Source organism: Prionailurus bengalensis, chromosome X (genome assembly GCF_016509475.1).
Source record: "Prionailurus bengalensis isolate Pbe53 chromosome X, Fcat_Pben_1.1_paternal_pri, whole genome shotgun sequence".
Taxonomy (NCBI): domain Eukaryota; kingdom Metazoa; phylum Chordata; class Mammalia; order Carnivora; family Felidae; genus Prionailurus; species Prionailurus bengalensis.
In genome coordinates, this window is record NC_057361.1 from 40,892,806 (window position 1) to 40,910,681 (window position 17,876).

The following is a 17,876-nucleotide window of genomic DNA, read 5'->3' on the forward strand; positions in this document are numbered from 1 at the left end:
AATTTTTCTAGTTGTTTAAGAAATAATAGGGGGTGGGGTGCCTGGGTGGCTCAGTCAGTTAAGCGTCCAACTCTTGATTTCAGCTCAGGTCATGATCTCACCCCTGAGACCGAGCCCCGTGTTGGGCTCTGCGCTGACAGCGTGGAGCCTGCTTGGGATTCTGTTTCCCCCTCTGTCCCTCCCCCACGTACCCGTCTGCATGCGCCCTCTCTCTCAAAAATAAATAAACATTAAAAATAATAACAGGGCTGGGGCGCCTGGGTGGCTCAGTCAGTTAAGCGTCCGACTTCGGCCCAGGTCATGATCTCGCGGTTCGTGGGTTCGAGCCCCACAGCGGGCTCTGTGCTGACAGCTCGGAGCCTGGAGCCGGCTTCCGATTCTGTGTCTCCTTCCCTCTACCCCTCCCCCACTCACCCGTGCTGTCTCTCAAAAAATCAACATTAAAAATAAAAAAAAATAATAATAATAACGGGGAGTTTGCCCCAGCTGGGATTAACAGTTTAGGCTCTATACTGTTCTTTCAAAAGTGTGTTCTATTCCAGGGTGAACCTCACTTTTTTCTATTTGACTCCTTGTTAGCAGCCTCTGCACCTTTCCCACAGAATGTTACAGAATATGGAACACATTTCTCTCATAATTGCTGACATAGTTTTCTAAACTCATTCGACTCTTAGTTTTTCCTCAGCATAAAGACTCTGTTAGGCGATAACATTTACATTCTTTCTCAAGGTTGTCTCACGTCAATACACTCATAATTCTGGCCACTGTTGAATTCCCTGATATACAATTCACTCGTAAGACCTTCTGGGTCAAAAACTGGTCGCATTTATTACATGCTTCTGGAATTATATTTTTGAACCTTTTATTACATTAAAGGAACATTAATACCTGAAGAGTTTCTGACATTCTTGACATTGCTAAGATTACTCCCCAGGATGAACTGATCTATAATGAGGTATAATAGGGAAATTCTCCCACGCTCAAGTATATTAATAGGTTTTATCTCCTGTGTGACTTCTCTGATGTTTAATCAGAGTTGACTTCCCACTGAAGGCTTTTCCACAGTCTCTGCATTCATAGGGTTTTTCTCCCGTGTGAGTTCTGTGATGTACAATGAGAGTTGATTTCACACTGAAAGCTTTCCCACATTCACTACATTCGTAGGGTTTTTCTCCCGTGTGAATTCTCTGATGTTTAATGAGAGTTGACTTCCTACTGAATGCTTTCCCACAGTTGCTGCATTCGTAGGGTCTCTCTCCTGTATGAATTCTCTCATGTTTTATCAGTGGTGACTTTTCGCTGAAGGCTTTCCCACATTCACCGCATTTGTAGGGTTTCTCTCCTGTATGAGTTCTGTGATGTACAACAAGGGTTGACTTTTCACCAAAGGCTTTCCCGCATCTTCTGCACTCATAAGGCTTCTCTCCTGTATGAGTTCTTTGATGGACAGAGAGGTGTGATTTTCCACTGAAAGTCTTCCCACATATGCCGCATTCGTAAGGCTTCTCTCCTGTGTGAGTTCTCTGATGGACAGAGAGGTGGGACTTCCCCCTGAAGCTTTTTCCACATTTACTGCACTCGTAAGCTTTCTCTTTTATAGGAGATCTCTGGTGTTTAATGGGGTTGGGTTTCTCATCAGAGGGTTTCCCATGTTTATTACAGTTAGGTTTCTCACCCGTATGAGTCCTCGGGGAAGGAAGGCCGGATTTACCACAGTGGACTCCTTCATAAAATGCTTGTCTAATGTGTGTTTTTTCATGTCTAGTAAGGTGATAGGAACTCTTAAAGGCTTTTGCACATTCGCCACATACAAATGGTTTCTCTGCTGTATGAGTTCGCGTATGTTTCATCAGCGTTGCCTTCTGGATAAAGGTTTTCCCACATTCGCTGCACTCATAGGGCTTCTCCCCTGTGTGAGTTCTCTGGTGTGCAATGAGGGTTGACTTCTGGCTGAAGGCTCTTGTACATTCGCTGCACTCATAGGGCTTCTCTCCCGTGTGAGTTCTCCGGTGCACGACAAGGTTGGCTTTCTGGATAAACACTTTCCCGCATTCAGAACACTCAAAGAGTTTCTCCCTGGTTTGACTTCTTGGAGGTTTATCGAGGGCTTGCTTATGGTGGAGGGTTTTTCCACGTTGATTAGGCTCCAAGAATTTCTTTCCAGGCTGCGCTGGATAAAGATTAGGGTGGAAGCACAACTTCCAATGTGCCTTACGCTCATCACCTTTCTTTCTTACAGAACTTCTGCTTTGACAGAGAAAGTTTAAATTATGTTTTGAACACCTTCCCCATGAATAATATCTAGGGAGTCTTTGTCTTATAGAAACAAAGTCTGTGCCCGGATAAATGATTGTCCTGAATGTTGTCAACTCCTGGCCACTTTGGTCCTTCTGTGTTTCCTGGTCTACGAACGCAGTCGGCCACAGACGTTGGTCTTGGCTTTCCTTGTGGTTGTCCATCTGGTCATGCACTTGCCAGAATTCTGGGGAAAAAAAGGCAAGGAACTCATTGGACTTGTAATGGGGTAAATCTGGAGCTGAGGTGGATGGGCTGTGTCCATGCCCCACGAGCACCGCCTCCCCTCTCACTGTGAACATGAAGAACTATGCTGGCCCGTGTTGAACAAAAATAATTGAATCCACAGTCAGGCTCAAAACCAAGAAACTGGGTGTCAAAAGTGAAGTGGAAATTTAAAGTGACGGGGTGACCAGAAACGGAAGCTTCGGGATTTGCAGTGGTAACCCAGACCACAGGGCAAAAATCTTGAGGAAACTGGTATAGGTAATTCCCGCTTACAGCTAGAATCGCCAAGGGCCTTCCATGTTGGTCAAAGAGGAGCCAGGAAAACTCCCCACTGGACGAGGAAATTGGAAAGAAAGATGTTATATATAAGAAAGCAAAGCCTAGTTGTGCGACTCAATCCAAAACGATGAGTACAGAGTCCACAAGCTGACAAATTAACATGAAAAACTGGTCCTGCTATTACTAGGTTCCTAGATGTGGCAAACCCCAAAAGATACATCTTATGTTTTTATAGCTTAGGACTCACACAACTTCTGTGGAAAGCCAATTCTCACTGAAGAATTCACAGTAAAATAATTTAAACCTCCCAAGGAAATGACCCATCTTGATACTCCCGGTGTCAACAGATAATCCCATTTCCTAGAACTGTAGCTAACAGAACACTCTAGACTTTAAAATAAATATATTTCAAATATTCAAAGAAATAAGGTAAGAGCTATACTACTGGGAGGGGAAAGGAACATTTGAGAAAAGGAACAAATATAAATATAAAAGAATCTATAGGCATCATTAAAGCTCTAAATAGAGAAGTTGAACAGACTAGTCACAGATAAAAACCAACTTAATGAATCAGATGACATCTTAGGAAATCACCCTGATTGCAGCGTGAAGAGCTAACAAAATGGAAATATGGTAAGACAAATAGAAAAATGGTGAGTCCCAACACAGGTTTAATAGAAAATCCAAATGGAAACAGTAGAAAGGGACAGGAGCAGGGCACCTGGGTGGCTCAGTCGGTTAAGCGTCCGACTTTGGCTCAGGTCATGATCTCATGTTTCATGAGTTGGAGCCCCGCATCAGGCTCTGTGCTGACGGCTCAGAGCCTGGAGCCTGCTTCGGATCCTGTGTCTCCCTCTTTCTTTGCCCCACCCCCACATGCGCTCTGTCTCTCAAAAATGAATATACATTAAAAAAATTTTTTAAAAAGACAGGGACGGGGGCAATATGCCAGGAAAAGGGAAAACAGAGCAGCCCTGAGGCTGCTAGGCTTAGAAAGCCTGGCTTGCAAGGTTCGGCCCTGCAGTCTGGGAAACTGGGAGTTCAGCAATGTCTACACCATTCCCTAACTGATAAGGCTGCTTGTACAAACAATGTGATTTATGCTGAACATTTCCCTTCCTTCTGTGTGCCTGAAATTCTGGCATGTGCAAGGCAGGGCAACTGAGGGTGCTGAGTTTCTACTGGGCCTCCCCGGGCACACGTTGCTGCATTTTTTCCGCTGGGACAAGTGTGCCCCGGGTGACCCTAGATGGGAGGGAGAGAGCATAAGGCATCCTATACATGGATTCATCCAGACCCTGCTAGTGTCTTCCCTCCTTATGACCTAGGGGTGTATGTTTACTACATCGCTGTAATAGATCGGAGCTGTAGATACAACTATATGCTGAGTCCCACGGATCCTTCTCGAAAATCACTAAATATGGTACTGGTCTTGGGGACCCCTGATCTAGGCAATATCTGAAGAGACAATGACTGGTAGTTTTCTAGAAGGGAAGAAAGGCATGCATCCTACCACTGAATGTCCAGAGTCCTGAGTGTGGTAAATAAAAGCAGATCGGTACCTGGACACAGTTTAGTGCCACCGCAAGACTTGAGAGTCAGAAAGTAGTGAAAGCTACCATGGAGAAATTTTTAAAGTCACCTATAAAGAAACAATCAGAGGGGCGCCTGGGGGGCTCAGTCGGTTAAGCGTCCGACTTCAGCTTAGGTCACGATCTCACGGCTTGTGGGTTCGGGCCTCGCATCGGGCTCTACGCTGACAGCTCGGCGCCTGGAGCCTGCTCGGGATTCTGTGTCTCCCTCTCTCTCTGCCCCTCCCCTGCTGTGTCTCAAAATAAGTAAATAAACTTTAAGAAGAAAAAAGAAACAATTAGAGCAACCCCAGACTTGATCAGCAATAAAAGAAGCCAAAAGATTAAAGAATATACTCAAAGTCCTGAGAGAAGCCTGACGTCATCTTAGAACTCTATCCCCAGATAAATTATCACGAAGAAAAATGACAAAATGAAGATGTTTTTAGACAAGAAAAGGCATGGAATTTGCCACACACAAAGCCTGGCTGAGAATAATGCTTGGTGCTTGAATTTTTCAGGAGGAAAATACCAAAGGGGGTGGAGGTAAAAAAAAAAAAATGTAGTAAAGGCAGGAAAAAAGAGGTAAAGAAAAAGCAGGATATATAGAAAGTACAATAAAAGCAGAAATACTATCATAGTAATGGCACAATAAATTTATATTAACCCCATTTGTTAAAGGTCAACCATATTAAATTTTATTTTTAAAAATCAGCTTTATGGGGGCGCCTGGGTGGCTCAGTCAGTTAAGCATCTGACTCCAGATTTCCACTCAGGTCACGATCCCGTGGTTCATGAGTTTGAGCTCTGAGTCGGGCTGGGAGCTGACAGTGCAAAGCCTGCTGGGGATTCTCCCTCTTGCCCTCTCTCTCTGACCCTCCCCCACTCAACTCTCTCTCAAAATAAAAATGAAAATCACCTTTATATTTCCAAAAGACAATTAGAGCAAAATGAGAGAGGAACTTTGAAAATAAAATTATGGAAAGACATGTACCTGGTACTGAATAACCAAAAAAATAGCTGGTAAAACAATGCTTATGTCCTATAAAACATAAAATGACCTTGATGCCAAAAAAGAAAATAAGGACAGAATATGAGAATATTCTAAAGCACTTTCAACGTTTATTTATTTTTGGGACAGAGAGAGACAGAGCATGAACGGGGGAGGGGCAGAGCGAGAGGGAGACACAGAATGGGAAACAGGCTCCAGGCTCTGAGCCATCAGCCCAGAGCCTGACGCGGGGCTCAAACTCACGGACCGCAAGATCGTGACCTGGCTGAAGTCGGATGCTTAACCGACTGCGCCACCCAGGCGCCCCTAAAGCACTTTCATTTAAATAGATTCAAGACTCGGGGCGCCTGGGTGACTCGGTTAAGCATCGGACTTCGGCTCGGGTCGTGATCTTGTGGTTCGTGAGATCGAGCCCTGTGTCGGGCTCTGTGCTGACAGCTCAGAGCCTGGATGGAGCCTGTTTTATGATTCTGTGTCTCCCTCTCTTTCTGCCCTGCTCCCCCTTCTCACTCTCAAATTAAAAAAAAAAAAACATTGGGGCGCCTGGGTGGCGCAGTCGGTTAAGCGTCCGACTTCAGCCAGGTCACGATCTCGCGGTCCGTGAGTTCGAGCCCCACGTCGGGCTCTGGGCTGATGGCTCAGAGCCTGGAGCCTGTTTCCGATTCTGTGTCTCCCTCTCTCTCTGCCCCTCCCCCGTTCATGCTCTCTCTCTGTCCCAAAAATAAATAAAAACGTTGAAAAAAAAAATTAAAAATAAATAATTAAAAAAAAAAAAAAACATTAATTTTTTTTAAAATTAGAAAACAATAGACGCAAGACTCTTTTTTTTTTTTTAGAAAGATTTTATTTGTAAGTAATCTCTAAACCCAACATGGGGCTCAAATCTACAACCCTGAGATTAAAGGTCAAATGCTCCACCAACTGGGCCAGACGGGTGCTCCAAATAGATGAAAAACTCTTTTTTTCAAGTTTATTTATTCTGAGAGAGAGAGAGAGAGGGCACACTACAGCAAGGGAGAGAGAGAGAGAGAGAGAGAGAGAGAGAGAGAGAATCCTAAGCAGGCTCTGTGCCGTCAGCACAGAGCCCAATGTGGGGCTAGACCTCATGAACTGTGAGATCATGACCTGAGCCAAAGTGAGACACTTAACCCACTGAGCCACCCAGGCGCCCCTACATGCAAAACTCTTAAATATACAAAGGAAACTGATTCTATTTATGGGAGAAAAAAGGTAAATAATATCCAATAATGTTGACAATGTACGTACCCTACTGTGTATTCCATTTGTGGCTATAACACAGAGAAAATCCTACAAGTGTGAGCCAGGATACATGTACAAGAATGACAACAAATACAGGAAATAAATTCCCAGTAACAGAGGTATGGGTTGATGGACTGCAATACTCTAACGCTGGAATGCTATACCAGCATTGAAAATGAATGAACTAAATGTAATGCACCAGCTCAAAGGGCAACGCTGAATACAGAAAGAAAGTTTTGGAAAGAACCCTAAAGTTCAAGTGCACTAAGCTGGTAGATTTACAAAAGGAACACCATACAGATTACAGGTGCAAATAGATGTAGTCCAAGTATAAAAACATGGATGAGAAGGGTACTCACCAAATTCATGGTACTGTTTGCCCGGGGAGTGAACGAGAAGAGCGGGACTCGGGACAGGAAAAGGACACCTTTATTTGTAAAGCTCTATTTCTTTTATTAAAAAAAAAAAAAAACCGGGGCGCCTGGGTGGCGCAGTCGGTTAAGCGTCCGACTTCAGCCAGGTCACGATCTCGCGGTCCGGGAGTTCGAGCCCCGCGTCGGGCTCTGGGCTGATGGCTCAGAGCCTGGAGCCTGTTTCCGATTCTATGTCTCCCTCTCTCTCTGCCCCTCCCCCGTTCATGTTCTGTCTCTCTCTGTCCCAAAAATAAATAAACATTGAAAAAAAAAAAAACCCACCACCACCAAGTATCAAAACACTGACATTTGCTAATTCTGGGAGGTAAGCACAAAGGTATGTTACAATGATGATTTTCCGTACTTCTCTTCAGTTTTAAGAGAAATGCACTAAGGCAAGACTTCTGGAAAGGGGGAGTGAGGTTCTCAGTAAATCTTTTCCCCCCATGAAAGCAACGAAAATACTGGCAAAATTATCAAAATCTATCCTTTGAGGAGTTAGGAAATTAACCAAAGGCATACAACAAATTAAGAAGCGTTTATTCAGGGCCACTGGGTGGCTCAGTCGGGTGAGCGTCTGACTCTTGATTTCGCTCAGATCACGATCTCACAGTTGGTGAGTTCGGGGCCCGCGTCGGGCTCCATGCTGACAGTGTGGAGCCTGCTTGGGGTTCTCTCTCTCTCTCTCTCTCTCTCTCTCTCTCTCTCTTAAATAAACATTCTTTAAAAATTTAAAAAGAAGCATTTATTCAAGAAGAACCTCAGTGAGAACAGCCCAATCTGTGGTGTTTCAGTTGGTGCCACTCACCTCTTCTCCCTGTACCCCAAACCACTGGCTCCCCAACTCTGCCCCGTAAGCAGTGAAAACTGGCAGCCTCACAGCAGCCTGGGGGGCTGACCTGTTTTGGATCTCCACCGAAAGCTCCATCTGTACATCTGCTGTCACTGTGTGACCTACCTTGGAGCTCAGCTCTAAGAAAGAAAGTTTACAATATGGTAACTCAAATCCACGTGAAGAAATAAAGAGCATCAGTAAAGAGAGCGTGCAGGGAAATGCTAACACAGCAAGCCTGGCTCCTGGCTGAAGTCTGGAAAGTCAGTTTCTAGAATGTTCCCTACACTGATAAGACTATCTTGCCTGCTTGGGGCACTGAACACCTGTTGTTCTTCTGGGAGTCCAGATGTCCGACCATTAGGGGCTGATGATTTTGTGGCCTGAGGTGCCTATTGTTATAGGGTCAACTTGGAATCTTCGACAAAGTGAAAAGGGCTTTTTTAAAAAAACAAAAAAACGAAAAACAACTTGCTTGCCACTTGGACTTGAAATGTGGCTGTCAGTCTCTGCAGCACCTTGGCTCTGTACGAGAAAGGAGCAACTATCCCTGTGGGGATTGATCTCCTACCCAAGTGCCCAGGAATACTGGTGAAAATGATCCCATATCAAGGCACATGGAGAAACATCACCGAACATGAGATAAATGGGCAGGGGTGGATCTTATAAGCTTACAGACAGAAAAAAAAAATTGATACCAGGTATCAATAATAGGGGCGCCTGGGTGGCTCAGTCAGTTAAGCATCTGAACTCAGCTCAGGTCACGATCTCAGGGTCCGTGAGTTCAAGCCCCACGTCGGGCTCTGTGCTGACAGCTTGGAGCCTGGAGCCTGCTTCGGATTGTGTCTCCCTCTCTCTCTGCCCCTCCTCTGCTCACACTCTGTCTCTCTCAAATAAGTAAATGTTAAAAAACAATAATAATAATAATCAGAATAGATTCAGAGTTCTCAAAAGGAACATTGAAAATCAGAAGACAATGGTGCAATGCCTTCAGAAGTCTAAGGGAAAGAAACGTCCATCCTAGAACTCTACCCCAAGCTCAACTCTCCATCTAGGACGAGGATAACCAACACTTCTAGATATTCAACAACCTCAACAAATGTACCTCCCATGGACCTACGTTCTTTCTGAGTCGAGTCCTGGAAGACGGTGCTCCAATGAACCATGGAAGAGGGCGTGGCATAAAGCGAATGGGGACTCCAACAAAGCAGAAAGTGGAGGGAGCCCCCAGAATGATGGTGAAGGATGTGAGGGCAGCCATGCGAGCAGCGATGAGGATAATCCACCCAGGAGGGAGAGGGTCAGATGGCTCCAGACAAGCTCAGGGGTTATGACATTGATTGGAACACCTGATAGCTCTGGAAAGCATCCGGAGCCACTCTAGATGGCTGGTTATGGAGTGTTCAAGTTGAGCTGGCAGGAAGTACGTAGAGAAAGAAGCAAAGCAAAGAAATAAAGCAAATATTAACCAAAGGAAGCAAAGAGTTACGCGGGAGAGCTAAACTAATCACAGATTACCGCACGGCTCAGCTGCCTATTATGTTTACACAGCCATAACGTTGTAGACAGAAGTAGTGTCGGGAACCACATTTGTGGTAGAATCATACTGGGAACACCGGGGAACAAAACGTCTTGGTGTGAGGATGTGTGTGAGAGGCAGGAGAAATGAAGTGAGCTAAATCTCAATCTTCTGTAGCAGAAAATTCTACATAATTATTGTGAGATATATATAAATTATAAGGAAGAGTGATACAAAAGACACCTGCCATCCACCACTCACTAAAAACCAAATTATCGTGGGGTGCCTGGCTGGCTCAGTGAAAAGAGCATGTGACTATTGATCTCAGGGTCATGAGTTCAAGCCCCACGTTGGGTGTGGAGCCTACTTAAAAAAAAAAAAAAAAGAAAAGAAAAGAAAAGAAAAGAAAAAGAAAAAGAAAAACAGAGGCACCCAGGTAGTTCAGTCAGTTAGGTATCGGATTCTTGATTTTGGCTCAGGTCATGATCTCATGGTCGTGGGACTGAGCCTCACATAGAGCTCCGAGCTGGGCCTGGAGCCTACTTAAGAGTCTTTCTCTCCCTCTGCCCCTCTCCCACTTGAGTGCACGTACACGTACTCACTGAAAAAAAAAAACACCCAAAAAACAAATTATCATTACCTTTGAAGTTCATGTGCCCATTTCGTTTTCTTTCTTCTCAGATAATCACTATCCTGCATTTTATGTTTATAATGACTTTGACTTTCTTTATAGCTTTGCCACACTTCTCTCATTCTTTAAACCTCAGCCATGATCTACTTTGGTAAAAATGAAACCTATTTTTCTTTTAATCGAAAGAGAATACTGCCTTAGGTCAGTAAATCTGAAATCTCAGATGAAACACAACTGTCTAGAAAAATGACCAGAATTGACAGAGGATATAGGGAACAGGAATAAATCAGTAATGATTTTGAAAATCATAAAATTCACCCTGTAATCAAAAGTCTTGCCCTAAAAAAGGGCATCCTACCCAGAAGTTTTTTTTTTTTTTTTTTAACATTTATTTATTTTTGAGACAGAGAGAAAGAGAGCATGAACAGGGGAGGGTCAGAGAAAGAGGGAGACACAGAATCCGAAACAGGCTCCAGGCTCTGAGCTGTCAGCACAGAGCCCGATGCGGGGCTCGAACCCACGGACCGCGAGATCATGACCTGAGCCGAAGTCAGACGCTTAACCGACTGAGACACCCAGGCACCCCTGGAAGTTTTCATAGATGATTGCCATCAACTCACAAGAACAGATATACTGCAGTCAATTAGTTTCAGAAACTAGAAAAAGAAGGAAAAGTGCCCAGTCTGTTTTATGCAGCCACTATAACCTCGTATACCAGAGTAAGAGGACAGCACAAGAAAAAATCGAAGCTCTTTCTCATTTCTGAATTAATGCAAGACTCTTAAACGTGAGCAGACTTCAATTTATTAAAAGAAATGTGTCATGGGGTGCCTGGGTGGCTCAGTCGGTTAAGCGGCCGACTTCGGCTCAGGTCCTGATCTCGCGGTCCGTGAGTTCGAGCCCCGCGTCAGGCTCTGTGCTGACCGCTCAGAGCCTGAAGCCTGTTTTGGATTCTGTGTCTCCCTCTCTCTGACCCTCCCCTGTTCATGCTCTGTCTCTCCCTGTCTCAAAAATAAATAAAACGTTAAAAAAATAAAAAATAAAAAAAAGAAATGTGTCACAACCAAGTAGAGTTGAGCAGAAGAGTGGAGGAACAGTTCAATATCAGAAAACCTATTAACATAATCCACCACATGAATAGATCAAAGGAGAAAAATTACCTTGTCAACAGAGGCAGAAAATAAGCATTCGAGAAAGTAGTAACATTCATGATGTTTAAGAAAGTCTCATTAGCAAACGAGGAATACAGAAGAAGCTTCGGATGGAAGGGATCTTTCAAGATAGCACAGCAAATACATGTAATGGTGGGTTTTAGGAGTTCTGTCACCTCTCTGGGCCTCAGTTTTCTCATCGATAAAATGAAGCTAACAGACAACCGACTTGACAGGGTTGTCCAAGGATTAAGTGTGTGAAAAGCATCCAGAACTTAGCAAGCACTCACATACTTCCTATTATTATTTTCCTATCACTGTCCTCATTATTTTCATTAAAATCAGAAACAAACAAAGAATTCACTATCACTGCACCTATTAAACACTGTACTACAGGCCCTGATAGAAGACAAGAAAAAGAAAGAAAATGTACGATTGGGAAGGAAAAGACAAGATTGTTTTTATGAAGAGAACTCTTTACATAGAAGACTCAAGAGAATCTAAGAACTATTAGTATTTTTTTGTTGAGACATAGCATGATCGGGGAGGGCCGGAGAGATAGGGAGACACAGGATCGGAAGCAGGCTTGAGGCTCTGAGCTGTCAACACAGACCCCAATGTGGGGCTCAAACTCACGAATTGTGAGATCATGACCCGAGCCGAAGTCAGCGCTTAACCAACTGAGCCACCCAGGCGCCCCTAAGAACTATTAGTATTAATAAAAGCCATCTAGAATGGTTTCTGTTCACAGGTTGATTATATCAACATCATCAGCATTCTCATGCACTGATATTAGCCAGTTAGAAAATGTTATAGGAGGGGCGCCTGGGTGGCTCAGTCAGTTAAGTGTCTCTCTCTCTCTCTCTCTTTTTTTTATTAATGTTTATTTATTTTGAGAGAGAGCGATATAGAGGGCGAGCAGAGGAGGGGCAGAGAGAGGGAGACAGAGATTCCCAAGCAGGCTCCGTGCTGTTAGCACAGAGCCTGACCTAGGGCTCGAATGCACAAACCGTGAGATCATGACCTGAGTCGAAACCAAGAGTCAGACACTTAACTGACTGAGCCATCCAGGCGCCCCAAGTGTCTGACTCTTGATTTGGCTCAGGTCATGATCTCACAGTCATGGGATTGAGCCCTGTGTCGGGCTCTGCGCTGAGCACGGAGCCTGCCTGGGATTCTCTCTCTCCCTCTCTCTCTGCCCCTCCCCGGCTTGTGCACGCTTGCTCGCTCTCTCTCAAAATAAATAAATAAAACCTTAAAAAAAAAAAGAAAACATTACGGGAAAAAAAGATCCCATTCACAATTGCCGCAATAACTAAGAACTATCTGTGAATAAATGTAACAAGAGATGTGCGAGCACTCTCTGAAGACAACAGAAAAGAGAAGCTAAGGGTTCGCCGATGAGAAAATTCAACAGTGTAAAGATGCCAATCCTGAGCCTGAGCCCAGCTTGTCTTTAAACACGGTGCAGGGGTGCCTGGGTGGCTCAGTTGGTTAAGCGTCCGACTTCGGCTCAGGTCATGATCTCACGGTCTGTGAGTTCGAGCCCCGCGTCAGGCTCTGTGCTGACAGCTCGGAGCCTGGAGCCTGTTTCAGATTCTGCGTCTCCCTCTCTCTCTGAGCCTCCCCCGTTCATGCTCTGTCTCTGTCTCAAAAATAAATAAACGTTAAAAAATTGTTTTAAATAAAAAAATAAACGCAGTGCAATTGTATTCAGGAAGCCTCAACAGGGTTTTCCACAGACGTCAAGAAAGTAACCCTACGGTTCCTATAGGATGACCAAAGAGTCAAAGAAGATAAGGGGGGGGGGGTCCACGTGGCTATGAACAACATCAATAAGGATGATAAGAATGGCATAGCAGGAGACATTTATGTGTCCGGCACTGTTTTAAGGGCTTTACATTTTTTTTTTGAGAGAGAGAGAGGGAGAGAGACAGAGTATGAGCAGGGGAGGGGCAGAGAGAGAGGGAGACACAGAATCCGAAGCAGGCTCCGGGCTCTGAGCTGTCAGCACAGAGCCTGATGCGGGGCTCAAACCCACACAGACTGTGAGATCATGACCTGAGCTGAAGTCGGACGCTTAACCGACTGAGCCACCCAGGTGCCCCTAAATTTGTTTTTAATGTGTATTTATTTTTGAGAGAAAGAGAGAGAGAGAGAGAGAGAGAGAGAGAGAGAGAGAGAGAGAGATCATGAGGGGGGGAAGAGCAGAGAGAGGGGGAAACACAGAATCCGAAGCAGGCTCCAGGCTCTGAGCTGTCAGCACAGAACCCAATATGGGGCTCAAACCCGTGGACCACAAGATCATGACCTGAGCCGAAGTCAGACGCTTAACCCACTAAGCCACCCAGGTACCCCCGCTAAGACAGTAAACCTTAAAAGTTCTCATCAGGAGGGAAAAAAAAAAAGCCCACTCTTTCTCTTTCAGAGGCTCCTAATACAATACTACTAAGTGCTTCTCTAGTCCAGCGATCTTAGCAGGACTTAAAAGGAGCAGGTCCGAACCACTTAATGTCCCTCAGTAGTAACACAGGCCTTAAAAGTCTGAGAGGTTAAGGTGGAAGGAGCAGGGGAAGGAGACCTCTTCCAGGAGAGCTGTGGGAAAACTGTGGCATTTTGTCTCCCCAACAACAGGGGAGGGAGGAGCGTATTCACCTGACCCCTCGTCTAGTAAGGACTCCAGGAGACAACTCGATGTATGTCTCCTAGAGTTTGGGGGACACACAGGGCGTGGCACCCCAGCTGCACCCAGAAAAACTACGGGCGCCAAAGAGGCCACATAGGGGTGTGAAGAGATCAAGGAGCCAGGCACGGGTACACACACGCACACGGTCCACAAGCCAGATGTGGCCCCTCTGGGGGTGAACAGGGCGGGGTTACTTTGGGAAGAAGGCTTCCTGCTAGCATCGAGATGACAGCAGCAAAGAGAGACTGGGCATGCTTCTTTTGCCCCCAAAAACTTCCAGCCTGCAGCACTGAAGCCGGCGTTAGTTGGCGGAGAGGTTTCCCTTTAAATGAGGTTCACAGTTTTCACTGTTATCTGTGATTAAACTTTTTTTTTTTAAGTTTATTTATTTTGAGAGAGAGGGGGAGTGCGTGAGAGCAGGGGAGGGGCAGAGAGAGAAGGAGACAGAGAAATCTCAAGCAGGCTCTGCGCGCTCAGCACAGAGCCCGATACAGGGCTCGATCCCACAAGCTGTGAGATTACGTCCCAGCCAAAATCAAGAGTCAGACGCTTAACTGACTGAGCCACCCAGGCGCCTCTGATTACACTTTTAAAACTAGAACAAGGCTACCAGGGGCTCTCAGAAATTAAAAAGATAATACAGGAGTATTATCAACAACTTTTGTTAGGATGTCCCTGGAACCACAGTGGAGGGGACGGCCATCTCGCCAGCACAACCCAATGGAAAGCCCCGAGCAGCCCGCCAGAATGAATTGAAGGTCAACCAATCACCGAGCGACAGCACGACCTGGCGCAAAAAAGGCCCACCCGGACCTAAACCTGGAACCACTGCAGCTTAAAAACCCTACCCCAGGGGCGCCTGGGTGGCGCAGTTGGTTAAGCGTCCGACTTCAGCCAGGTCACGATCTCGCGGTCCGTGAGTTCGAGCCCCGCGTCGGGCTCTGGGCTGATGGCTCGGAGCCTGGAGCCTGTTTCCGATCCTGTGTCTCCCTCTCTCTCTGCCCCTCCCCCGTTCATGCTCTGTCTCTCTCTGTCCCAAGGATAAATAAACGTTGAAAAAAAAAAAAAAAAACCCTACCCCACCACACCCGGGCACCGACTTCCCTGACTCCTCTCTCTCTCTCTCTCTCTCTCTCTCTCTCTCTCTCTCTCTCTCTCTCTCTCTCCCTGAGTCACGGAACCTCGCCCGAGACCTTAATTCCCAATAAAGCCTTTGACTGCTAAAATCTTTTAGCTTCTGACTCTTATCTTTACCCTGCCCTACGCCTGACCTTAACATTTGGTGTCCAAACCCGGGGCGGGGGGGAGGGGGGGAGGCAGTAGCTGGCCTCCTTTGGCTGAGCTCCCTCCTCGCCAAGCCAGACGCCAACCACCCTACTCACAAGCGCCTACAGGAGCCGGTAAGTAGGACAGACCCCTCCCTCCCTCCTCCAACTACGGCTGACACCCAGGAGAGACGTCTCACAAGTCAGTCTCCTTTCCTCCACAGGCCGTAAGGCCCGCACGCCAACAGACCCCTTACTGCAGTGCGAGGGACGCCTCACCCTGCCACGCCAATGGGGAGTAACGAGTCTAAACCGCCTCGATCTCTTACACCTCCCCCCCAATGTCTGTTAAAAAACTTCCGGCTCCTCAGCTTACAAGGCGAACTTCGTCGTAACCGACTCATCCGCCTTTGCACTGTAGTCTGGCCTCAGTACAAATTAGATAATGATCCTCAATGGCCACCCGAGGGGTCTTTACAATACCAAATCTTAACCCATCTGGACAATTTCTGCCATCGGCTGGGAAAATGGGGAGAAATACCCTACGTCATGGCCTTTTGGGACCTCAGGTCTCGCCCCTACCTATGTTCCTCCTGCTCCTCTGCACGCATGCTCCTTGCCCGCCCACAACCCCCAATGACCCCACCTCACCAACTTCCCTGATCTCCCCACCCGTTAGAGAATCTAGCCACGTCGCCCACCGGCCCTTGCCCCCCGGCCCTCACCCCCCTCCGTACTCCCTACCTCCAGCCGTCCCGCCTTCACCTCCCATATCATCCCGAACTTGTGCTCAGGCCCCTCCCATCGAACAGGCCCCAGTGGCCATCTTGCCTCTCCTAGAGGTGGCAGAACCTGAAGGCCTGGTTCCCGTTCATGTCCCCTTCTCCCTCCAAGACTTACCCGCCATTGAAAAGCGGCTAGGGTCATTCTCGGCTGACCCCACCCAATACATTAAGGAATTCCAATACCTTGCCCAAGCCTACAGTCTCACATGGCATGACATCCATGTAATCCTCACCTCTACCCTCACCCCTGAGGAGAGGGAGCGCATCCAGGCCGCAGCCAGAGAACATGCAGACCAAACCCACATGACCGACCCCACTATGCCCGTAGGGGCCGATGCTGTCCCGGCGGCCGACCCCTATTGGAACTACCAACATGCGGGCAATGGTCACCGGCGCCGGGACCAAATGATCCCGTGCCTACTAGCAGAAATGAGGGCAACCTCAAACAAATCAGTAAATTTTAACAAACTTCAAGAAGTAATACAGGACCCCAATGAAAACCCCGCAGCCTTCCTTAGCCAGCTCACAGAGACACTTACCCAGTATACCAGACTGGACCCTACCACCCCCACCGGGGCCACCGTACTGTCTACCTATTTTATTTCCCAATTAGCCCCTGACATCCAAAAAAACTAAAAAAGGCTGAAGATGGTCCTCAGACCCTATGGCCGACCTGGTAAAGATGGCCTTTAAAGTTTTTAATGGCCGAGAGGAAGCTCAAGAACAACGGCGACAGGCCCGTCTCCAACAAAAGGTACAATTACAGACCCAAGCCTTGGTAGCTGCCCTAAGGCCAGCCATAATAAAGCCCTATGGACCACAGCCCCCTCCGGGGCCTTGCTTTAAATGTGGCCAAGAAGGCCATTGGTCTCATCAGTGTCCCCATCCCAAAAAGCCTACCAGTCCATGCCCATTGTGCTAGCAAATGGGCCATTGGAAATCCGATTGTCCTAACCCAAGGGACGACAGACTCGCAACGCCTCCACGTGGCGAGGCTTCACCCGGATTGGACTCTGCCTTCCAACTGCTGGAGATGGAGGATGACGACTGACGAGGCCCAGACACAGTAACTCCAGTGACCCACGCTGAGCCCAGGGTAAAACTCCAGGTGGCAGGTAAGTCCATCTCCTTTCTGTTGGACACGGGGGCTACCTATTCCGTCCTGCCGAGCTAGTCTGGCCCCACCACGCCATCCTCCGTTTCGTTCATGGGCATAAGTGGCACCCCCTCCATTCCCCCATGCACACCGGTACTCACCTGCTGCCTGGATGGCTTCCACTTCTCCCACTCCTTCCTAGTCATCCCCTCCTGCCCCGTCCCCCTGTTGGGCCAAGACATCCTCAGTAAATTAGGAGCCTCTATACACCTACCAGCTATCTGCCCCTCTCCCTCCCCCACTCATCTCCTACTGGCTGTTATCACAGACAACACAGACCACAGCTTCAACCCACACCCAGACCTCCCAGTAGACCCAATCATATGGGATACATCCACCCAACAATCGCCACCCACCACCAACCTGTCCTCATTAAACTCAAAAATCCATCACAATTCCCATCTAGATCCCAATACCCAATCTCCCACACCCACCGACTAGGCCTAAAGCCCATCATAGATCGCCTACTCAAGGAAGGCCTCCTAATCCCATGTCACTCCCCCTGCAACACCCCGATCTTGCCTGTAAAAAAGCCTAATGGCTCATATAGACTAGCACAAGACCTCCGAATAATCAATGAAGCTGTAATCCCCATCCACCTAGTAGTGCCAAACCCATACACCCTCCTCTCCCAAATTCCCCCATCCACAACCCATTTTACAGTGCTTGATCTCAAAGATGCCTTTTTCACCATTCCCCTACATCCCGAATCCCAATTCCTCTTTGCCTTCACATGGCAAGATCCAGTCACCTCTCTGGCCTGCCAACTCACATGGATGGTACTTCCCCAGGG

General features: G+C 46.9%; 1 protein-coding gene across 5 annotated transcripts in view; it reads right to left on the minus strand.

The window, feature by feature from the left end:
• Positions 1-805: 805 nt before the first annotated feature.
• Positions 806-17,876, minus strand: part of ZNF674 (zinc finger protein 674) — a 36,590-nt gene continuing 19,519 nt past the window's right edge. For 4 of the 5 annotated variants that reach the window (XM_043569590.1, XM_043569589.1, XM_043569586.1 and 1 more), the window contains one exon: positions 806-2,482. In XM_043569590.1, coding sequence (XP_043425525.1) covers positions 990-2,482 — 1,493 coding nt within the window. In that variant the 3' untranslated portion in view covers positions 806-989. Of the gene's footprint in view, positions 2,483-17,184; positions 17,265-17,876 lie in introns of those variants that run through there. The other variant, XM_043569591.1, reaches the window with a different exon arrangement.